This window comes from Mastigoproctus giganteus, chromosome 12, assembly GCF_048544385.1.
Source record: "Mastigoproctus giganteus isolate SK-2022 chromosome 12, ASM4854438v1, whole genome shotgun sequence".
Classification (NCBI taxonomy): domain Eukaryota; kingdom Metazoa; phylum Arthropoda; class Arachnida; order Uropygi; family Thelyphonidae; genus Mastigoproctus; species Mastigoproctus giganteus.
In genome coordinates, this window is record NC_143586.1 from 123,819,839 (window position 1) to 123,845,333 (window position 25,495).

At 35.0% G+C, this 25,495-nt stretch overlaps 1 protein-coding gene across 1 annotated transcript in view; it reads right to left on the bottom strand.

Moving 5' to 3' along the window:
- Positions 1-25,495, bottom strand: part of LOC150077390 (uncharacterized) — a 219,791-nt gene that overhangs the window by 103,120 nt on the left and 91,176 nt on the right. Inside the window, exon 5 of the mRNA XM_090385627.1 lies at positions 5,308-5,513. Within this exon, the coding sequence (XP_090241753.1) occupies positions 5,308-5,513 (206 nt within the window). The remainder of the gene's footprint in view (positions 1-5,307; positions 5,514-25,495) is intronic.

A 25,495-nucleotide genomic window follows, 5' to 3' on the forward strand; every position in this document is an offset into this window, starting at 1 on the left:
GTCAGATACGGAGGAAAACGTTATTGCTGTGAGGAAAATGCTTGGCGAAAACAGGAGAGTGACCTACCAACAGATAGAGGATACTTTGGGCCTAAATGCACCAGCAATTCGTTCGATTCTGCAAGATCATTTGCACATGAAGAAACTTTGTTCTCTCTGGGTGCCGCATCAACTAACTGAAGAGCAGATGACACGACGTGTGACTTGGTGCCGGGAGATGTTAAAAAAGTTTGATAAGGGACAATCTCGGTATGTGAACAACATCGTGACAGGTGACGAGACTTGGCTGTACTATTACGATCTGCCGACCAAGGCTCAAAACAAAGTTTGGGTCTTTGATGATGACGACACACCCGTAATTGTCAGAAAATCCCGATCTGTAAAGAAGAAAATGATAGCTGTATTTTTCAAATCGAGTGGAATTGTGGAACGTGTCGTTTTGGACACGCAGAAGACAGTCACAGCTAAGTGGTATACTGAACAATGCCTGCCTAAAGTCATTGGATCTAAGAAGAACCTGCAGCCAAAGTCAAAAATGGACACCTGGTACTTCCATCACGATAATGCTGCAGCTCACCGCGCCAAAGCCTGCACCGAATATTTGACCACGACAGGACTGAAACTTCTCGAGCACCCTCCCTACAGTCCAGACCTTGCTCCCTGCGACTTTGCACTGTTCCCGCATGTGAAACTGAAGCTAAAAGGGAGGCGGTTTTCCAGTGATGAGGACCTTCTATGGGCTTGGGACAACGAGTGTGCTTTACTTTCTAGTGAAACTTGGCAGAACTGGTTTAAAGATTGGGTTCGGAGGATGGAGAGGTGTATTGAATGTAGAGGAAATTACTTTGAAAAAATTAAATAAACAAAGCTGTATTGCAAAACTTTCCTAGTACCCTTTGTACAAGAGGAAAAGAGTGGGGGAAAGAACTGAACCTTGGGGGACACCGGCATTAGTGGAGAAGTTAGAAGACAGAGAGCCATCTACCATCACCCTCAGTGAGCGATCAGAGAGAAAACTGGATAACCAATTACTAAAAACAGTTGGCAAACCATAAGATGGAAGCTTGTTTAGAAGACCTTTATGCCAAACACGATCAAAAGCCTTTGAGATGTCAAGAGCAACTACTTGTGTTTCACCGAACCTTTCCATTGAATTAGTCCATAAATGGGTAACATAAGTCAGAATATCACCAGTGGATCGACACTGACGGAATCCATACTGGCGATCGTTGATCAGATGGAAGGTTTCTAGGTAGTTTAAGAGTTGGCGGTTAATTGATTTCTCCATTACTTTAGAAAGAGTAGAAGTAATTGCAATGGGACGATAATTGGATGGGAGGGATTTGTCACCCTTTTTAGGAACTGGCTGGATATGAGCAAATTTACAAGCATAAGGAAAAACACCTTTGGAATAAGAAAGTGAAAAAAGGCGGCAAAGAACAGGAGTAAGTTCAGGAGCACAGGTTTTGAGAACAAGTGGAGAAATACCATCAGGACCTGGAGCTTTCTTAGCATCAAGATTCATCAAAATCCTTCTGATATCCTTTTGACGGAAGACCACAGGAGGCATTGAATGGAGCGTGTTAGGAATGGTGGGAGATGTTTTACCAAGATCATTAATACATGAGCTGGAAGAAAAATGGGATGCTAGCAGGTCAGCTTTATCCTTGGCTGAAGTGACAACAGAACCATCTGGTTTGGACAGAGGTGGGAGCAGAGATGGGCAAAAGTTGCGGCCAATAGCTTTGGCAAGAGACCAGAATGCTCGGCTACCATTAGGGCAAGAAGTAAGTTTTCTACTCTTAGCCTGTTCAAACTCTAGTTTGGACTGATTAATAACTGCTTTACAATTGTTGCGAGCTTTGGTGTAGGCAGAAAATGAAACTGAAGAATTAGCAAGAAGCCAATTACGATATGCAACATTCTTCTCTTGAAAAGCCTTAGCACATTTATTGGAAAACCAAGGTTTAGATAAAGGACGAGATTTTAAAGTGGAATGTGGGATAAAGGATTCCATTCCTGCAAGAATAATTTCACTGACACGATCCGAGCAAACGTTGACATCAGAAGTTTTGAAACAGTAATAAGACCAAGGAAAAGAAGAAAAGAAGTCTCGCAGATCATCCCATTTTGCATTCTTGTAACGCCAAACAATACGAGGTTGGGAATAGCCATGAGATAAAGGTTCCATTGGAGAAGAGACAATCACCAAGTTGTGATCTGAAGTGCCTAAAGGACCTCTCACTTCAACCTTGTACTTAGAAGGGTTGTTTGTGAGAAAAAGATCAAGCGTATTGGCTGTATGATTAGGATTGTCCGGTATTCTTGTAGGTAAATGAACAATCTGTGCTAGGTCATTAGTAATTGCAAAAGCCTCAGCATCTCGACCTGCTGGGTCGGTGTGACTAGAAAACGGAAGCCAGCTGGAGTTGTGAACGTTAAAATCACCAAGGAAAATTACCTCACTGTTAGGAAAGTTGGACTGGAGAAAGTAAAGTTGCAAAGAGAGGAAGTCAAAGAGCTCCAAGTGATTAGTGGAGTTGGGAGAACGGTAGAGACAACAGATGAATTTTACACAATGAGGTAGAGAGAATTTAAGCCAGAGAAGATCAAAGAGAGGAGATTCCAAATTGCTAAGTCTCTGACAGGGAACATCAGAACGGACATATGCACAAGTACCACCTTTGAGGCGAAAGGAATCATACAGCAAATAATTTGGACATCGTAACTACATAACTTCCTGAAATATAATAAAATAAGTTCAGACTATTCAACATTTAAGTGAAGACATTTTCCTAACTTTTCAGCACAAGTTTGACATGACAACCTCATAAATAAACTGAGCACACAATGATAAACACTGCTGCATGGAGCTCTCAAGGTGAAGAAAGAAATGACTGAAGGCAGTATTGCCAAAATATGAAGATTTAGTTTAAAAATTCCCAGTATTTACTCCTAACTAAATATATTCGATAATACAAACCCATGACATCGATTTAAGTGATTTGTGAAAAAATTGTAAGTGATAGAAAAAAAATAATAATAATATTTGTGAAATCAGCATAAAAATTTAAAGTTTAAATTCTAGTTAAAAATAGCTATCAGTTTACAAACATTGAAAACCAAGTGGAGTTGCATAATCTAAAAATAAAGAGTTATAAACACTGGCTAGAAATATGATAGCCTATACAGATGACCCCGCTTAACGATGATAATTCATTCCGGAAAAACAGAGCGCTAAGTGAATCTGCGCTAACGAGAGCCGCATTCCCATAAGGTAACATATGTATTTGTGAGTTGCTGTTGGTGCCATAGGATATTTCCTAATCAATAATAAACGGTAGTGAAAAGATGTACAAATGTCGGTCAAAATATTTAATATTCAAATATTTGCACATATAAAATATTCTGCATTACATACGTATATAATTATGTGGTAACTACTTACATATCAAAATTAAACTTAAAATTCAAATTAAAATCATGAATTTAATTAATCTAAATTGATTTTAATTGATTTAATTTAATTGATGAATTTAATCATGAAAAATGTGTCGATTTTGGGTTGAACTTTGGCCCTCTTCCAAATAAACTAAAAGGAGTATTAATTTTAAATTCCCCGCAGCGTTACCACCCAACAATAAAGTCAACTGATCCTTCGCCGCTTTGAAACCTGGCATGTTTTTTTCTTCTTTCAATATGAAACTTCTTTTAGGCATTCATTTCCACAAAAGTCCTGCTTTATCTACATTAAAAACTTGTTCAGAAGTATAACACATAATACCCTTCTTCAATAATTGTAACAAGTTCTTTTTTGAAAGTTTCGGCTCCTTGGTCTGCCCTTGTGGCTTCTCCCTGGATTTTAAATCTATTCAACCAGCCTTTACCAGTTTTAAATGGTTCCACATTTTTTTTTTTTTTTTTTTTCAGCGAGTTTTCTTCAGATAATCTCTTTCACTCTGTCTTTTTTTTTTTTTTTATAATATTTAACTTAACTGAATTCTGCATTGGATATTATCTTCAATAAAATTAATTAAAGTCTTTCCATTTCAATCCTAATAGCCGGCCTAGCCCTAGTTGCTTGCAGTGGAACGCTATCTTTCCCACTGCTAAAATTAATTCTTTATTTTTTTATAGTTGTTCTTACAGTTAAAGTTGCAAGTCCTAAATTATGGCACACATCTGCTTGTCATTGACCGGAATCGATTCACTTCAAAACGTCTAATTTAATTTTCAAATTCAGTAGTATTTTCTTACATTTATAGTCTTCGTACTGCGCCCAGACGTTGTTGCTTTTTCACTCTTTTTTTTCATTCTTCGAAAATGTAACTGCGTTGGTTGTATTAATTACGATACAATGTTCAAGTAAACTGTCCGTTACGCACGATGTCTAATACTGTACTGAGTGATGACTAGACTTCAGATAAATGCATATAACACAAATATTATAAGCAATATACTTGATCATTTTTTAAAATGTTGATCTCGGAACTATGTAACAAGTCACTGCACTGCAATTAAATTAACGTATGAGAAAATTTCACTGAGCAAGGGAAAATTTCTCAAGTCGACGTGGGAAACATTTTAATGCTGTTTTGCTATTCATTTTCAAGCTATTGACTCCATCAAATGAAACAATTTCGTTAAATATGCCAAAAATTCAATCTGTAAAAGAGCATTATAGTGATCTGTGACAGCACTACTGTCACAGATCACTATAGTCAGATATGGGTTATAATATAAGAACAGTGTTATAGCGAATCAGTGTAAACCGAACCGCGTTATAACGGGGGGGGGGGCCTGCTGCATAGATCACTAAATTTTAAATTTTATGAATTAATAAAACACCAACAAATATTGAGGGATGCATTTCAAAGAAACTAGGTTACTTTCCATCATCTTTGGTGAAAAAAGGGTAAATGTGTGCTATCAAGGTCGCTCTCAAGCTTTTGAGAGATTTTTTCAGGGACAATGCAGGCATCTATATATTACATTAAGAGGAGAGGGAACTACTTATATCTGGTAAAGGTATATAACAATTTGAGACTTACTTATCCAAAGAACTAATGAAAGACTTTTTTTTATCCCTTAAGGTGGCTTTGACTTAACCTAATATAACATAACCTAAAAACAGTTAGATCAGGTTAATACAGAACCATATACACTTTTGTTATGCTATATTACAGATTTTAGATGAATCAAGGATACCAATTTTTGTTTTTCTCATCAATAACTGTTCAATAAAAACCTGCATAATTTTGATAAAGGAAAATGTTGCTACAAGAAACTATTATGATTATTAATTACCTCTCATAATGGCAACACCATATTTGTACACCATTTCTAACCAAGTATGAAGGCCATGATAAGTTTCCATCACTTCTTTATAGGAGATTTCAGGCATATTTTTCCAAATAGAAACACGATCCCAGAGCTCAACAGGAGGCAAATGAGCATGTTCATGTCCTGATTCAAAGCTGTCTAAAGCAAAACTTCGACCATATTTATAAAGCCTAATAGAAGAAATATTTAAAAATATTAAGAAGTCAAAACTTACAATTACATTGTACTTTTTTTCTGAAATAATTTTATTTCAAATAAAAATAAAATTCAAATAATAAATTAATCAAATTTATATTTGAAGCAATTTTTAGTTGCACTGCACTAGCACTATTAACTAATAATGAAACCAGACATAAGGGCCATTATCTTAATAGCCAGTCCTAAAATTGAGAGGAGGGGTGGCCATAGGCAAGAATAAAAATTTTATACATCTGGTCCTTCTTGCCAGAGATTGGGAAGAGGGAGCCTTTGTTTAGATATGAGTTTTTTTTTCAACTAGGGACCCAGACGTCTTATACCCAATGCAAAGTTTTTATATTTCTAAATGAATTGCAATATTGTTACACCAGTATACAAATTGTACTGCACTGACATTTAAGATTTAGACTATACATAATGAGCGCCACTACGTCAATCATTCATACATGATATTATTAAAACAGACTGAAGTTTGTATGTTAGGCATCACTATTACATAATCTCATATTGGGAAATCCTTCACAACAAGTTGCTTTCCTCTTATACTTCAAATAAATGATGCTTCCACATCAGGGAAGTCTCTGCTATTACTTATTCTCAATTGAGTATAATTACCCATAGGTCACTGGTCAAAATTCAGAAATAAAGAACCCACCATTTAAAATGTATACACAAAAAAAAGTTTCCAGGGTAATACCAGCCATAACTTAAAAAAAAAAAAGGTAATCACACTGGAAACTTTGTTGTGATGTTGCTTCTTTCATTTGTAAATTCAGACCAGTGACCTAACTAGTTTGCAGCTTCCTGCCCTAAAATTTTATTAGACATTCATGCATTTGTAGTACCAGCTACTATTATTCACACTACTCATTACATAAGCTTGAAAGCTGAGCAGCTGTTTTATTTATTAAAAACAATTTTTTTTTTTTTTTAACATAAGGCTTGCAGTCACCAGGCAAGTTAGATATACATGCATTTCTACAATATGGCTTCATCATTTCTAAATTTTGACCAAAGTGACCTAAACGGATTGCCTGCACATAATAACAGCTTCACAGAAAGAAATGTTTTTAACTTTTTTTTTTCTGAAATATTCCAATAAGCTGGTAGTCAAAATTGAATGTGAAACCTATAACAGAAAAACACATAGACAAAATAAAACAAAGCATTGCACATTAATGGTTGATGCCCAAGGGGATGCCCTGTATTTAAAAATAAAAATTGATAAGGGTGGCATACACATCACTTTTTACTTATATTAGGTAAAGCCAAAATCATTACCTATACAAGATTAGCATTAGTAGAGGCATTTGATGCAAGAAAACAAGCTTATGCAGCATCAGCCAAAAAAAAAAATAAATAAATAAATAAATAAATAAAAAATAACCACTTCCACTTCACCCCTCTGTTCGCTCGAAATACCTGTCCAGCTGAGCCTTAAACTTATTTAGGCTATCAACTTCCACGACAACGGATGGAAGTCTGTTCCACCAACCAACCACCCACTGGCTAAAGGCAAATTTCCTCACATCTATCCTACATCTGTCCTTCCTCAATTTGAATTTATGCACTCTCAGGTGATTATTCTAAGCAAGAGGAAGAATCCCATCAGCATTGAGCATGCTCAAACCATTCAAGGCTTTATACACCTCTATCAGATCACCTCGCTGGTGCCTAGTCTCCAGACACTGTAATTTGCAAAATTTAAGCCTTTCTTCATTAGAGCACCCCTTTGTTCCATTCACTAATCTTGTTGCCCTTCTCTGTACTCATTCCAGCATCTCAACACCTTTCTTGAAATGAGGCCTCCAGACCTGTATACAGTACTCTAGGTGTGGCCTGACCATTGCCTTATACAAGGGAATAATCACCTCCTTATCCCTGCTAGAAAAATTCCTATATATCATCGACAATACACCATGAGCTATTCTTGCAGCCCGTCTGCACTGCTCAGAAAACTTCATATCTGCCTGCAACAACTACCCCCAGGTCCCTTTCATTCTCTACCACTGTCAGTGTAGTACCAAAGAGTTGATATGTTGCTCTGGGGTTGCTGTTTCCCATATGTAGTACTTTACATTTGTCAATGTTAAACTTCATTTGCCACCTCTCAGCCCATCTGCTCAACCTTTCCAGATCCTGTTGCAGTAGCATAGTGTCAGTAGTGTCCTTGACAACCTTGCCAACCTTCATATCGTCTACAAACTTGGACATTAAGCTTGATATACCATCATCAATATCATTTATAAATACAGAAAACAATAATGGACCCAATACTGAGCCCTGAGGGATTCCACTAATAACATTAGTCCACGATGAGCAGTGTCCATTGATTACCACTCTCTGTCTTCTCCCCTTCAACCACCCCTTTATCCATAGCAGCAATTTGCCTCCAATACCACACTGCTCCAATTTGTGCAGCAGTCTTCCATGTGCAACAGTATCAAAAGCCTTTCTAAGATCCAAGTATATAATATCAAAGTTATTCCCTGCATCCAGTTCTTTTGTGACTGCATCATAGTATCCAATCAAATTGGTCAGACAAGACTTCCCCTTAACAAAACCATGCTGTGTCTGAGCTATAACTGAAGTCTTGTCTAGATGATGCTGCAGTGCTTCTTTAACCAGTGCCTTCATTAATTTTCCGGGAACAGAAGTTAAACTAACAGGTCTATAATTACTTGTGTCGCCCTTTGATCCTCCTTTGTGAATTGGGGTCACATTTGCACATCTCCAGCCATGGGTACTTCCCCTGAGTCCAAGGAAGCTCTCATAATTATGGCTAAGGGTTTGCTTACTTCCTTTGCTGCCTCCTTTAATATAACTGGATAGATCCCATCCACCCCAGGTGCCTTTCTTGTATTTATCATCAACAATTTCTCCTCCACTTTACTCTCAGTTATTACAAGATTCTCTAGCTTACTGCCAGAGTTGAATACACCTCTGGCATTCCCCTCCCTGAATAACTCCTCATGTGTGAATGTCGATGCAAAATATTCATTTAGTTTGTTAGCTACCTGAGCAGGATCATCAACAGTTGACCCATCGATATCAAGTGGACCAATCTGATTCACCCCCTTCCTTCTAGAGTTTACATAAGTAAAGAACTCTTTGCTGTTTTTCTTTGCATCCCTTGCCAAAGATTTCTCGTAATCTGCCTTCGCCTGCCTAACCTCCTTTGTAACTTGGTTACAGATCAACTTGTATCTATCATAGGCTTCTGTGTCACGTGTTAATTTGTATGTATCCCATGCATTTTTCTTCTCTGCCATGTGTCTCATTAGTTCATCTGACATCCACTTAGGCCTAAACCTTGAACAGTATTTCTTAGTTGGTATGTAAAGCCTAGTAGCTTCCAAGATAAGTTCTTTGAATGCTTCCCATTTTGAATTTGCTGTTGGTAACATCATCAGTTGGTCCCACTGTATAGAATTTAAATACTGTCTCAGTCCATTGCAGTCGCCTTTACGAAAGCAATAATCTTCCCCTTTATCCCTAATGGTAGTTACCTCTTTGAGTAAATCCCATTCCAGCACACTGTGATCACTGCCACCTAGTGGTTCATTTACCTGCAGATTCTTAATGCATGAAGAATCACTACTGATAATCAAATCAAGAGTATTACTCCCTCTAGTTGCCTCCCGAACATGCTGATGTAGAAAACAATCATCCAATAAATCCACAAAAGCCTTGCTAGTGTGTGAGTGACCAGCCCCCAAATTCCAGTCAATATCTGGGAAATTAAAATCCCCCATTATAAGACTCTCTGATTTACTGGCCCACTCTATTTCCCTGTACAATTTCGTATTATACTCATCAGAGTCATTAGGCCTATAGCACACTCCTACTCTCAATTTTGATCTCCCAATGCTTATGTCACACCAAACTGACTCGACACTGCACTGTCCCGCAATGTCGACTGGCTTCACTTCCTTGGATTTTATGTATTTCTTAACTAATGGCATAACCCCTCCTCCCTTCCTATCCTGTCTATCCCTTCTGTAGACATTGTACTTCCCAAATTCCAGTTCTGCCTTCCTTATATCTGTGTGACACCACGTCTCTGAAATCCCCACAATATCTGTCTTTGATGTTTTGAGCAATACCTCAAATTCATCAAATTTATTTACTAAACTCCTAGCATTGGTGTACATGCAAGTATACATGCACATTTTCTTTTTCTTAGCTATCGTAACACAACCCATGTGTTACGATAGCTAAGAAATCCTGTACCCCAATACTTACTGTAATTCCAATAAGTACTGGAAATCATTGGGGTACTTACCTGTACCCCAATGATTTCCAGCAGTCTCTGAAATATCCTGCATCTTATTTTCCAGGCTGCGGCTCATTCCAATAGAAGCAGTGCAAGAATCACTTTCACCTCTGCCAGTGGCTACTGTTAATCTATTAGTCCTTGTATCCCCCCCAATCTAGCAGTTTTTCGACCCAAGATCCTGTTACAGATGATTATACAACAGTAATTCTGCAATCCTACCTTTTCTATGAAATTAATAGGTGAGTAATACTTTATTTTTGATATGTAATTGTATACAGGACAGGATAAACAACTTTTGCCCAACAAGTTTACAAGACTGATCATATAAAAAAGGCATGGAAGGAACTAAAGTAGTCATCATCTGCATCAATGCAAAACTGACATAGGTTTTTGAACCAACATCTGAAGCCATTTTCAGGAATATTGAATTGATACATATAAAAAGAAAAATCACTATCACCCACCTCATTTTGCCATTCCCTTCTAACAATTTCATAAAATTTATTCAAACTACCCACCTTAACAATGATGGAAGGTTGTTCTAAGAGCAAGTGTTAGGATGCTATCTGCATTTCATTTACTCAATCCATTTAAAGCCTCAAACACTACAACTGGGTACCTCCACAGGTGGCCAGTTTTCAGTTTACAGGCTGTGCAAATTTCAGAGCTTGGTAACTGGAACAAGATTAGTCAGGGTCACAAAAGAGTAAGAGCACCCTTTTGTGCCCCTGACTAATCTATATCCATTCCAACAGTTCCACATCCTTCCTAAAATGAAGCCTCCAGATGTGTATCCAATAATCAAGATGGGCCTTACCCACTGCCTTATAACAACAGGGCAATTTTGTCTTTATATCTTCTTCTGGCAAAATTCCTGTATACCACTGACAAAATGCCTTAAGCTGTGCTACTACTCTGTCCACACTGCTCAGTTTCCTGAGCAGTGTAGACAGAGTGTATAAGAACTGACTCACGGTGACTACAACAACTGCCGTAACAGTCAGACTGTACAATTACTCCCAAATCTTTTTCTTTCAAAACTACCTTCGGTGTATGATCTAACTGGTACGTTAAGCTGGGATTACTGCTGCCCATATTCGAACCTTGCAATTATCAACCTTAAACCTGAATATGTTATAATAGCCAAGTAAGATTGGTCAGAAAGGATCTCCCTTTAAGAAATCTGTGTTGAGAATGCTTTAGGGTTCTCTTAACCTGCATTCTATCAAGATACCCCCTGCATTACTTCTGTGATTACTAGTTATATTATTTTCCCTGGAACAGAAGTCAAGCTTGAAGGTCTATAATACTCATTTCTCTCTCTCTCTCTCTCTCTCTCTCTCTCTCTCTCTCTCTTTATGAATAACGGAGACATTTGCACTTCAATCCACAGGAATCTCCCTCAAGTCCAAAAGTACTCTCCTAATTATGGCTAAAAGGTTTTCTTACCTCTTTTAATAAAACTAGATAAATCCTGTCTTATCTGACCAATTTGATTGGATATATGCTGTAGTCACAAGGGAACTGGATGCAAAAAAAAAAATATATATATCATATACTTGGATTTTAGGAATGATACTGTTGCACATTGAAGACTACTGTACAAGTTGGAGAAGTATGGCATTAAGGGTAAGTTGCTACAATGGATAAAAGGACAGTTGAGTGGGAGAAGACAGAGTAGTAATCAATGGACACTGCTGTTAATGGACTAAATGTTATTGGAGTTCCCCAGGTGTCCATGTTTTGCCCATTGTTTTCTATATTTATCAATGATATTGATGAAGGTAAATTAAGCTTAATGTCCAAGTTTGCAGACGATACAAATGTTTGTAAGGTTATTAATGACAGTAAGGACAATACACTACTGCAACAGGATCTAGAAAATTGAACAATGGGCTGAGAGATGGCAACTGAAGTTTAACACTGACAAATGCAAAGTACTGCATATGGGTAGCAGTAATCCTACAGTAACATACCAACTCTGTGGTACTGCACGCAGGGTAGTGGAGAATGAAAAAAAAAAAAAAACTGGGGATAACTGTGCCGTCAGATATGACGTTTTCTGAGCAGTGCAGGCAGGCTGCAAGAGTAGCTCATGGTGTCTTGTCAATGTTATATAGGAATTTTGCTAGCAGGGATAAGGAGGAGATTATCCCCTTGTATAAGGCAATGGTCAGGACACACCTTGAGTACTGCACACAGGGGGCTTCATTTTAGGAAAAATGTTGAGCTACTAGAACAAGTACAGAGAAGGGCAACCAGATTAGTGAGTGGAACAAAGGGTTGCTGTTACCAAGATAGGCTTAAGTTCTGCAAATTCCACCATCTGGAGACTAGGCACCTGCGAGGTGATCTGATTGAGGTGTATAAAGCCTTGAATAGTTTGAGCAAGCTCAAATGCTGATGTGATTCTTTCTCTTACCCAGATTAATCGCCCGAGGGGACATAAATTCAAATTGAAGAAAGACAGTTGTAGAATAGATGTGCAAAAATTTGCCTTTAGCCAGTGGGTGGTTAATTGTTGGAACAAGCTTCCATCTGTCGTGGAAGTTGACAGCTTAAATAAATTGAAGGCTGAATAGCATACCGTGACAAACTTTTAGAGTCAATGGATGAGTGAAACGGGAAGGTTTTTTTTTTTTTTTTTTGGCTGAAGCTATATAAGCTTGCTTTCTAGCAAGCTTATATATGATTTATTAATTGCTATGTTTAGATAGTATAGCAACTAATAAATCCAAAAAGGTTTTACTACTGGGTGAGTGACCTGCCCACAAGTTCCAGTCAATATCTGGAAAAATCAAGCCCATCCATTATATGACATTCTGATTTACTAACCGATTCTATTTTTCTGTAGAGCTCTTCATCATGCACATTACAGTCATGTTGCCAATTAACCCCAGGGGCAGGTATGGGCCACCCATCTGGTGAGTATGGGCTTGGCACACCCAGGGTCCTGAGCTGAATATCATCATTCTTCTCTTTTTTTGGCTGGTGCAGCAAAAGCCTTAAGGCTTCCTTGCAATCATAACAATAACATATGGCTACCCTCATTTCTATTTTTCTAGTACTTATGTCATGCCAAACTGACTCAACATTACAGGGTCCACCTATGTCAACCAGACAGGTTGACTGCCTTAATGATTGTGCTTCTTATCTAAGAGCATAACTCCTCTCCTCTCATATATACTTCTGTGCTTTCTGTAAATGTTGTATTCTCCATAATGAAATTCTGCATCCAATATATCTGTGTGGTAACATGTTTCTGACACCTCTATACTATCCACATTTGATGAACAAGTAATACTTCAAATTCCCCAAATTTATTTACTGTACTCCTAGTATTAGTGTATAAATAAGTTTTCTTTATACCTTTACACCTTTTTGGCTCCTAGTAGTACATTAATACATTATATGTAATTGCTTGTACAGGCAACCCCCATATAACATGGTACTTCTACAACACAGTTTCACTCTATCATGATTGATAAATTGCAGCAATCCTCGGACAACACAGCACTTACATAACACTGTTAGAGAATTGCAGAAAACCTCACATATTTCGAGCTTCTGTTCAGGGGAACTGTGCTATTATATTGGATGTAATTTTTCAACATTTCCATTCTTTTTTGTGAATCCTCACTGTTGACACTCTAGTCGTTATGCAAAAAAGGGGGGGGGGAATCCCCATGTTAGGTGCTTGTTTGAGACCATAAAAAAAAATTGCGACTTCGAAGCGTGCAATTCGTGACTTTTAAGGTTTTCGTAAGGTTATTTCAGTTTTTATCTGATCGTTTATAACTTTTTCCAGGTATGTATTACTAAACTTTGTTCTTAAGAACTGTATTGGAATAATTTCTTCGTTGTGAATTAAATTCACAATTAGTATCTACATTGCAAAAAATTTAAATTTAAATGAAGCAACAATCCGGACCATAAAAAAAAAATTAATACAAAATTATAACTGCTGTTGCTGCAGGATCTTTCATTTCTACAAATATGACAGCTTGTCCTCGAATGCCAATAATTGAGAAAATGGCAAAAGCACTCAGTATTTGGAGTGATGATAGCAGTAAAAAACAAGTCCCATCAGATGAAAATGTAATTAAACAAAAGGCAATACAAATGTATACCATTTAAAAGAAAATGGAGCATCTTCTGATAAAGGTTGGTTTCAGCGATTTAAAAACTGCTTTTCATTACATAACATAAAATTCAAGGGGAAAGTGCATCAGCTGATAATGAAGCTGTCAAGAAGTATGAAGAGGAAAATTATTGAAGAGCATGAATAAACACCACATCAAGTTTTCAATGCCGATGAGACAGGTCTTTTGGTGGAAAAAAAATAACCATCGGAATGTTCATTTCAAAAACAGAAAACTGCACCAGGTTTTAAGGCATCAAAAGATAATGTAACGTTACTTATGTGCAGTAATGTATCAGAACATTACATGATAAAACCTATGCTAATTTATAAATCTTCTAATCCTTGTGCAATGAAAGGTGTAAATAAAGCATTACCAATATATTGGAAAGCAAATAAAAAAGCTTGAGAAACTGCTAATTTATTAAAAGAATGGTTTCTAAATTATTTTGTACCAGCTACAAAAAACCTATTTAAAGCAGAAAAATCTAGATTTCAAAATTTTATTACTATTGGATAATGCCAGGCCATCCAAACGTTGAAGTTATGTTTCTACCACCTAATACAACTTCTTTAATTCAGCCATTAGATCAAAGCATTATATCTACCTTTAAAACTTTTTACATCAAAATTGAAAAATGTTTCAGAATATTTCCTGAAACAGTTTTCAATTGTGGACTGTATTGGAATCATAGCTTTATCACTCAAAGAAGTAAAATCTCAAACTTGAATGAGTGTTGGAAAAAATGTATAGCAGAGCTAGTTCATTCAGGTTGAAATATGGTCAAACCAGCAGAAAACGGAATCGGTGAACTTAGAACTTAAGTCGGTAGGAAGGGAAGGTTTTGATGATATGACTACTAAAGATGTTTAGCATAGGCATATGATGCAAGAAAGCAAGCTTATGCAGCATCAGCCAAAAAAAAAAAAAAAAAAAACTTCCACTTCACCCCTCCATTCGTTTGAAATACCTGTCCAGCTGAGCCTTAAATTTATTTAGGCTATCAACTTCCATAAGGGATGGAAGTCCTGTTCCATCAACCAACTACCAGCTGGCTAAAGGCAAATTTCCGCACATCTATCCTACATCTGTCTTTCCTCAATTTGAATTTATGCACTCTCAGGTGATTATTCTGAGCAAGAAGCAGAATCCCATCAGCATTGAGCATGCTCAAACCATTTAAGGCTTTATACACCTCTATCAGATCACCTCGCCGGTGCCTAGTCTCCAGACACTGTAATTTGCAAAACTTAAGCCTTTCTTCGTAAGAGCAACCCTTTGTTCCATTCACTAATCTTGTTGCCCTTCTCTGTACTCGTTCCAGCAGCTCTATATCCTTCTTGAAATGAGGCCACAAGACCTGTATGCAGTACTCACGGTGTGGCCTGACCATTGCCTTATACAAGGGAATAATCACCTCCTTGCTAGAAAAATTCCTGTATATCATTGATAAGACACCATGAGCTACACACTTGCAGCCTGCCTGCACAGCTCAGAGAACTTCATATCTGCCTGCACAATTACCCCCGGGTCCTTTTCATTCTCTACCACTGTCAGTGTAGTACCACAGAGTTGGTACGCTGCTCTGAGGTTGCTGTTTCCCATATGTAGTACTTTACATTTGTCAATGTTAAACTTCATTTGCCACCTCTCAGCCCATCTGCTCAACCTTTCTAGATCCTGTTGCAGCAGCATAGTGTCAGTAGTGTCCTTAACAACCCTGCCAACCTTTGTATCGTCTGCAAACTTGGACATTAAGCTTGATATACAATCATCAATATCATTTGTAAATACAGAAAACAATGGACCCAACACTGAACCCATGTTCAAGAATTACTGGAAGAAAAAGGGACTGGATGAAGCAGATTTGGTAGAAATGGTATCGGCGGCAAACCAAATCAATTCAGAGGATGATAACATGTGAAAATTCTGAATTTCCAAATTTTACACTAAAAAGCATACCGAAAACAAACTTAACTGAGCAATTGGAATCTTTTGAATATAGATCTTTCAACTGAAAGGAGCACAAAGTTCAAAAGGAAGCTTCAAAGATGCTTAGCTCCACACCATGAAATTTACAAAGATCTATCAAGCAAAAGCAAACAAACCCAAATTACTGATTTTTTTAAAGGGAGTAAAAGATAGATGGACTCTAGATGCTGCAAAAGAAAGTTAAGGTGAAGATATCCTGCAATAGAGAAAACGTTCTCATTTGATTATGCTCAGCAAGGGTGTAAGACACCATTTGTGTATACAGTCAGTCCTCGTATAACACTTGTTTACACTACATGAATTGGATCATACACGATTTATAAATAGGGGAACGATGCCGTATATAAAACGAACCGAATTCGCTTATGCACGATTCGCCTTTGTGTTTACAAGAAATGGCAGTCGAATGCAGAATCACCCCAACCGAACGCAACACGATAGGAATGAAGAGAAGATTCTGAAAATGTATTTATGTGTTTTATATAAGTGAAGGGGAAACACATTTCACCATAATAACGTAAAAACCAACACAATTCCAGCTATCGGTATAATCGCAAATGCAATTAGATCGAGTTTACTACCAGTTTATAACAGATTCCACTAGTAGAAACGCAACTGGAAATTGTTTTTATTGTTTTATGTTAGTAACCCCTAGAAATGTGCTTTAGTAAAATGTGAGGTGTTAATAGTGTATCTCTGCCTTTACAGTGTTGTTTATTCAGTTGCTACATCCGTGCAGCTTTGTTTATGTGTATCAAGCGTGCCTCCTCGTTTTGTAATTGTGCTTTATTCCCTAAAAATGAGCAAAATACTTAAAAGGTGTAAAAAGGAAACGTCCTGGTGAAGACACTGCAGATTCACAGAGAAAAAGAAAAGCAATATCGATAAACAGAGGCAGACTGGGTTAAAAATTCTTACCCTGGAAAATTTATAGTGGCCTCATACTATGGTTTATGGCCAAAATCACAGCGGCCTCCGGACCCACCAGGGTTTCCCCTGGTAAGGCTTATGGCCAGTCCGCCTATGTCGATAGAGAAAAAATATGAAATTGTGAAACGCTTTGAGCGAAATGAAAGACCATGTGATATTGCACGTGCTACAGACCTAAATGAGGCAATGCTGAGAATTACAAAGAATGCAGAGAAAATAAAAAGAACTTTCATAGCAGGAACAACTCAAAGTGTAATTAAAAACCATTAGATTAAGACAAAGAATTGAAAGAGATGGAATGGCTGTCATCTGTTTGGATATAAAACCAAACGAAAAACAAGTTTGCTCACGATAGAAGCAAAAGCATTAGCAATACTGTATTTTATTACGTAAAATCTTAATAAAATACTTACGTATTTTATTACGATTTTATTTAATGTGTTTGGTAATGTTTTGGTTACAAATATATGTTCAAAATTTGGTGGGTCGGGACCTAAGACTATTTTTCCCATAGGGCCTGTTGTTTATATTTCACGAGGGTTTCTAGGAACACAACTATCATGCTATACAAGGACTGACTGTGTGTGTATATATATATATATATATATATATATATATATATATAAGATAAAATATAGAAAATAAAATAAAAATAGATGGAGAAGTTATTAAACACAAAATGCCGAACCTAGTTGAAGAAAAAAAAAAAAAAAGAGAAAAAGAATGTTAAGATCCTATAAAAAAAAAAAAAAAAAAAAAATAATAATAATTATTAAGTAGAATTAAATCCGAATTAATGCCGAATTAACAGGCCAATTATATGTACAAAAGCTGAAAGAAAAAGAGGGAGGGTGATAGAGATAAAAATTATAAAATAAAAATTAAAAATTAAAAATTAAAAATTGGTACATAGATCAGGTATTTCATCAGGGGGCTACACCTGATCATGTACCAAACACTGTGTTTCTATGCAAACTCATGCTGATGGAGAAGCTGAAGAAATGAAAAGTAAATAAAAAAAAAAAAAAAATAAATAAAAAAATAAAAAAATAAAAAATAAGAAATTTTTTATATATCTCCATAAACATGAGTGAGGTAGCCCCAACGCAGTGTATTTAGATTAATAAATTAAGTAACGTAGTGTAACCGCAAATGCAGTGTATTTAGATTAATAAATTAAGTAACGTAGTGTAACCGCAGTGTATTTAGATTAAAAATTAAGAAAATTGAGTAACGCAAACGCAGTGTATTTAGATTAAAAAATTAAAAAATTACGTAACGCAGTGTATTTGGAAATAAATTGAGTCGATAGTATGTAATAAATAAATAAATAACAAGGTAGCGGTATAGAAAAAGGAAGCAATGCAAGGTAGGGGAGGGAAAAGAAGTTAAAAATACAGAGGCGAAGATAGTGAGAATGAGGAAAGTGAGAATGTCCGAATCACCCTCGTATTACACTAATAGTTCAACGGACGGAAAGACGAAGAGTAGAAAGTAGAAAGAAGTAAAGCGAAGGAAAAGAGTTTAAAGGATACTAGGCAAGCTGGGGATGTAAGTACCCAACCTCATAGAGAGGGCCTTGGCTGTGAGAGTGTTAGTAGAAGTGGAAATTAATACCGCTAGCTTGTATTGTATATTTTACGAAATAAAATAAAATAAAAAATATGAAAAGGAAGAAAATTAAATACCTATGATAGTTGGCAGAAACGAGTTGAGTGAAATATAATTAAGAAATGACAATAAAATATGCGATCATGATTAATAAGGTACAATTACGCGAATATGATTAATAAGAATGGAATGCAAACAGAGGGAAAACTATGACAACGATGGTGGAGTTGCTCAGAAGAGAAGAACTATGGGAGCCCTCTGTGGTCAAAATAAAATAGAGAAAATAAGATTGGACATAAGTAATTATTGATATTAAATTACGAAAATGAAAAGAAAACTTAGGAAGTGAAAGAACACGAACATCGTTCTAATAGAAGTTATAATAGAAGTCATTATGTGTGATCACTTTCCAAGTGGTGGAAATACCACCATTCAAAAGTACAACTATACAACTATACAAGTATCCAATTAACCCTAATCAAGGTGGAACATGGTGAAACCGAATTTTTCTTTAATGAAATCAGAGAGATTTTTTATAATAAAATTTAAGAAATTAATAGGAATGTCATTATTGCGAAGTTTGGTATAGAGATCATTCAAAGCACCAGCGAAAAGTGATTGATTGCTACTAATATTAGCTAAACGGATAATTTGTGTGTAGATTATATTTTTATGAACCTTAATCGAAATATTCGAGTTCCAATTTGTTAAATAGATAATATTAAAATTAAATTCGCTTCTTTTGTCAAATAGTTCCAAATTATGACGGAGAGGAGGACTATTTAAAGTAATACTTAAATCCAAAAAATTTGCATGCTGGTTGCCAAAGTTTTCTTTATTGAGAGTGAGTTCAGTTGGATATATGGATTTAGCAATATTTTCAAAATGAATGTTGAGAATAAGAATGTCATCAACATAGCGGAATGCATAAAAATTAAGGTTCGGGTTGTTATCAATAAATAGATGTTCGTAATAATGGAGAAATAGATTAGATACTATGCTAGAAATTTGTGAACCCATGGGAACTCCTATGGATTGTTTATAAGCATATTTACCATCGTGGATGTAATTGTTTAGGATACAGAGGTTGATGTAGTTATTCCAAGTAACCTCATCTGTTGATATAACGTTTTTGTATTTGAGGAACAATTGATGAAGTACATTAACAATTAGGTGATGCGGTAAGGAGGTAAATAAGTTGGTGAAGTCATATGTTTCAATACTAAATATGCTGGAATATGCATTGGAATTAAAAATTTTAATAATACTGTGGTTGTTGTTAATGATCCAAGTGGTAGGGATATTAATAAGGATAGTAGTTAACAATTTGAAAAATTGTTTACCTGGATGATAACAGCCACTTTTTTTGGCACTAGTGATGAATCTGAAGCCAACTGGATGTTTATGGAATTTGGCTATCATATACAAGAAAGGCAAAGTAGAATTGCGAATTTTGGTATGCAATTTTTTATGCAAAGCTATAATTTTTTTGATGATGGTATTAATGCCGAGATTACAGCGTGAAAAGGTGGAACTACTTTCTACTTCATTTTTGAGGGTGGTGTAATAAAATTGCTTGCAGAAGATAGCAAAGTTATTAGAAGCCTTATCTACCGGAGTGATGATAAATTTTTGTTGTAAATCTGAGATGGCTTTTTTCAGGTTAAAATACTTGGTATGCGAATTATTATAAAGGTAGTAAGTTTTAGAAATAATTTTTTTAATGTCTTGAAATGTGACATTTATCCAATTATAGAAAGCTTCGTGTGGTATTGTATATTTATATGCTAACTTGTTGCAAAAATTCAAGATATTCAGATAAATATCTTTATATATATTATTGAGGTTGGCCTTATGGACTGGTCTGAATTTAAAACCTTTTTCCATAGCGGACTTTAGTGGAATGTTGTTAATAATGTCCAGGTTACCAGTAATAATATGTTTATGATATTGATCAACGTAAGGAGCATATATGGGATCATCACAGTGACATGGAAGATCTAAAGCATGTAAGTTGCCTAAATTAGTAGCTAGAGTTTTATAATTACAAATTTTAAGTCCAATAGGAGATTCATAGTTGAAGCAGTGATGGATCTTGAACTTGAAATTATTATAAAATGGGAGAAAATTATTATGATTATTAAGTAAATAATGCCAAGGAATTTTATCGAACCAACTATGAGTAAATTTAATAGTACAGTATTCATTACTGTATGTAGTAATGCGACCTAGTCTAAAGAGAGAGATGTCTAAAATAATATGCTTAAGTTGAATATTTTCACATTTAAAATTGCTAATAAATAAAGTTAAGGCTTTTAGTATAGAGTTTTTAATATTAAAGAGAAAAAGAGAAATGTTGTGTACGTCAAGAATGGTATTGTCCCAGGAGCTAATAATATTACGAAAATTGTGCCGAATATGCCTATGATGACGATTTGATTTATTTCCACGTTTGTATCTACGCTTATTGTTATTGAAGAAATGACTAAGATGGAATAAATTGTAAATGCAGTGGCTGGTGTTTAAACAACCATTGCTTAAAAGAGTTTTGTTAAAAAATCTATTGTTTAGGCCGTAGGGATATAAAGATTTATAAGTGCACATAAATAGATTCTCATAATAATCACGAAGAACGTTGTCATTGATAATGGTGGTGAAAATGGAAAAGTTCTATTTCAGTATCTAAAATGTTATCAAGTAAAAGATTTTTACTTTTGGATCTGTGCCCATTGATTCTAATATTAAGAGAATTTGTGGTTTGTCCTACGTATTTAACATTGCAAATATTGCATGTGAGCAAATATATGACATTTTTAGTTTTACAAAAAGGAGGATAAACAGAGTTAGATTTGGATTCGGAGTTATCCATCATGGGACAAGTGAGACATCGTTTATCTAAACATTTTTGAAAAAATAAATTTTGGTTTAAAATATGTGTAATGTACTCAGGTTGGTTAGGGTTAGGGGAACGATTCTCCTGTTTAATATTTAACACTACATCCTCAGGAGTGGGATGTAGCGCAACACGTTTTCTAGCTGAACTAGGGGCAACACAGTGCTGACTCGCCGTATTGTTTAAAGAGACGTCCCATGATGGATAACTCCGAATCCAAATCTAACTCTGTTTATCCTCCTTTTTGTAAAACTAAAAATGTCATATATTTGCTCACATGCAATATTTGCAATGTTAAATACGTAGGACAAACCACAAATTCTCTTAATATTAGAATCAATGGGCACAGATCCAAAAGTAAAAATCTTTTACTTGATAACATTTTAGATACTGAAATAGAACTTTTCCATTTTCACCACCATGGCTTCAACAACGTTAAAATTAAAATACTTGCCATTATCAATGACAACGTTCTTCGTGATTATTATGAGAATCTATTTATGTGCACTTATAAATCTTTATATCCCTACGGCCTAAACAATAGATTTTTTAACAAAACTCTTTTAAGCAATGGTTGTTTAAACACCAGCCACTGCATTTACAATTTATTCCATCTTAGTCATTTCTTCAATAACAATAAGCGTAGATACAAACGTGGAAATAAATCAAATCGTCATCATAGGCATATTCGGCACAATTTTCGTAATATTATTAGCTCCTGGGACAATACCATTCTTGACGTACACAACATTTCTCTTTTTCTCTTTAATATTAAAAACTCTATACTAAAAGCCTTAACTTTATTTATTAGCAATTTTAAATGTGAAAATATTCAACTTAAGCATATTATTTTAGACATCTCTCTCTTTAGACTAGGTCGCATTACTACATACAGTAATGAATACTGTACTATTAAATTTACTCATAGTTGGTTCGATAAAATTCCTTGGCATTATTTACTTAATAATCATAATAATTTTCTCCCATTTTATAATAATTTCAAGTTCAAGATCCATCACTGCTTCAACTATGAATCTCCTATTGGACTTAAAATTTGTAATTATAAAACTCTAGCTACTAATTTAGGCAACTTACATGCTCTAGATCTTCCATGTCACTGTGATGATCCCATATATGCTCCTTACGTTGATCAATATCATAAACATATTATTACTGGTAACCTGGACATTATTAACAACATTCCACTAAAGTCCGCTATGGAAAAAGGTTTTAAATTCAGACCAGTCCATAAGGCCAACCTCAATAATATATATAAAGATATTTATCTGAATATCTTGAATTTTTGCAACAAGTTAGCATATAAATATACAATACCACACGAAGCTTTCTATAATTGGATAAATGTCACATTTCAAGACATTAAAAAAATTATTTCTAAAACTTACTACCTTTATAATAATTCGCATACCAAGTATTTTAACCTGAAAAAAGCCATCTCAGATTTACAACAAAAATTTATCATCACTCCGGTAGATAAGGCTTCTAATAACTTTGCTATCTTCTGCAAGCAATTTTATTACACCACCCTCAAAAATGAAGTAGAAAGTAGTTCCACCTTTTCACGCTGTAATCTCGGCATTAATACCATCATCAAAAAAATTATAGCTTTGCATAAAAAATTGCATACCAAAATTCGCAATTCTACTTTGCCTTTCTTGTATATGATAGCCAAATTCCATAAACATCCAGTTGGCTTCAGATTCATCACTAGTGCCAAAAAAAGTGGCTGTTATCATCCAGGTAAACAATTTTTCAAATTGTTAACTACTATCCTTATTAATATCCCTACCACTTGGATCATTAACAACAACCACAGTATTATTAAAATTTTTAATTCCAATGCATATTCTAGCATATTTAGTATTGAAACATATGACTTCACCAACTTATTTACCTCCTTACCGCATCACCTAATTGTTAATGTACTTCATCAATTGTTCCTCAAATACAAAAACGTTATATCAACAGATGAGGTTACTTGGAATAACTACATCAACCTCTGTATCCTAAACAATTACATCCACGATGGTAAATATGCTTATAAACAATCCATAGGAGTTCCCATGGGTTCACAAATTTCTAGCATAGTATCTAATCTATTTCTCCATTATTACGAACATCTATTTATTGATAACAACCCGAACCTTAATTTTTATGCATTCCGCTATGTTGATGACATTCTTATTCTCAACATTCATTTTGAAAATATTGCTAAATCCATATATCCAACTGAACTCACTCTCAATAAAGAAAACTTTGGCAACCAGCATGCAAATTTTTTGGATTTAAGTATTACTTTAAATAGTCCTCCTCTCCGTCATAATTTGGAACTATTTGACAAAAGAAGCGAATTTAATTTTAATATTATCTATTTAACAAATTGGAACTCGAATATTTCGATTAAGGTTCATAAAAATATAATCTACACACAAATTATCCGTTTAGCTAATATTAGTAGCAATCAATCACTTTTCGCTGGTGCTTTGAATGATCTCTATACCAAACTTCGCAATAATGACATTCCTATTAATTTCTTAAATTTTATTATAAAAAATCTCTCTGATTTCATTAAAGAAAAATTCGGTTTCACCATGTTCCACCTTGATTAGGGTTAATTGGATACTTGTATAGTTGTATAGTTGTACTTTTGAATGGTGGTATTTCCACCACTTGGAAAGTGATCACACATAATGACTTCTATTATAACTTCTATTAGAACGATGTTCGTGTTCTTTCACTTCCTAAGTTTTCTTTTCATTTTCGTAATTTAATATCAATAATTACTTATGTCCAATCTTATTTTCTCTATTTTATTTTGACCACAGAGGGCTCCCATAGTTCTTCTCTTCTGAGCAACTCCACCATCGTTGTCATAGTTTTCCCTCTGTTTGCATTCCATTCTTATTAATCATATTCGCGTAATTGTACCTTATTAATCATGATCGCATATTTTATTGTCATTTCTTAATTATATTTCACTCAACTCGTTTCTGCCAACTATCATAGGTATTTAATTTTCTTCCTTTTCATATTTTTTATTTTATTTTATTTCGTAAAATATACAATACAAGCTAGCGGTATTAATTTCCACTTCTACTAACACTCTCACAGCCAAGGCCCTCTCTATGAGGTTGGGTACTTACATCCCCAGCTTGCCTAGTATCCTTTAAACTCTTTTCCTTCGCTTTACTTCTTTCTACTTTCTACTCTTCGTCTTTCCGTCCGTTGAACTATTAGTGTAATACGAGGGTGATTCGGACATTCTCACTTTCCTCATTCTCACTATCTTCGCCTCTGTATTTTTAACTTCTTTTCCCTCCCCTACCTTGCATTGCTTCCTTTTTCTATACCGCTACCTTGTTATTTATTTATTTATTACATACTATCGACTCAATTTATTTCCAAATACACTGCGTTACGTAATTTTTTAATTTAAATACACTGCGTTTGCGTTACTCAATTTTCTTAATTTTTAATCTAAATACACTGCGGTTACACTACGTTACTTAATTTATTAATCTAAATACACTGCATTTGCGGTTACACTACGTTACTTAATTTATTAATCTAAATACACTGCGTTGGGGCTACCTCACTCATGTTTATGGAGATATATAAAAAATTTCTTATTTTTTATTTTTTTATTTTTTTATTTTTTTATTTATTTTTTTTTTATTTACTTTTCATTTCTTCAGCTTCTCCATCAGCATGAGTTTGCATAGAAACACAGTGTTTGGTACATGATCAGGTGTAGCCCCCTGATGAAATACCTGATCTATGTACCAATTTTTAATTTTTAATTTTTAATTTTTATTTTATAATTTTTATCTCTATCACCCTCCCTCTTTTTCTTTCAGCTTTTGTACATATAATTGGCCTGTTAATTCGGCATTAATTCGGATTTAATTCTACTTAATAATTATTATTATTTTTTTTTTTTTTTTTTTTTTTATAGGATCTTAACATTCTTTTTCTCTTTTTTTTTTTTTTTTTCTTCAACTAGGTTCGGCATTTTGTGTTTAATAACTTCTCCATCTATTTTTATTTTATTTTCTATATTTTATCTTATTTATATACATGTATCCT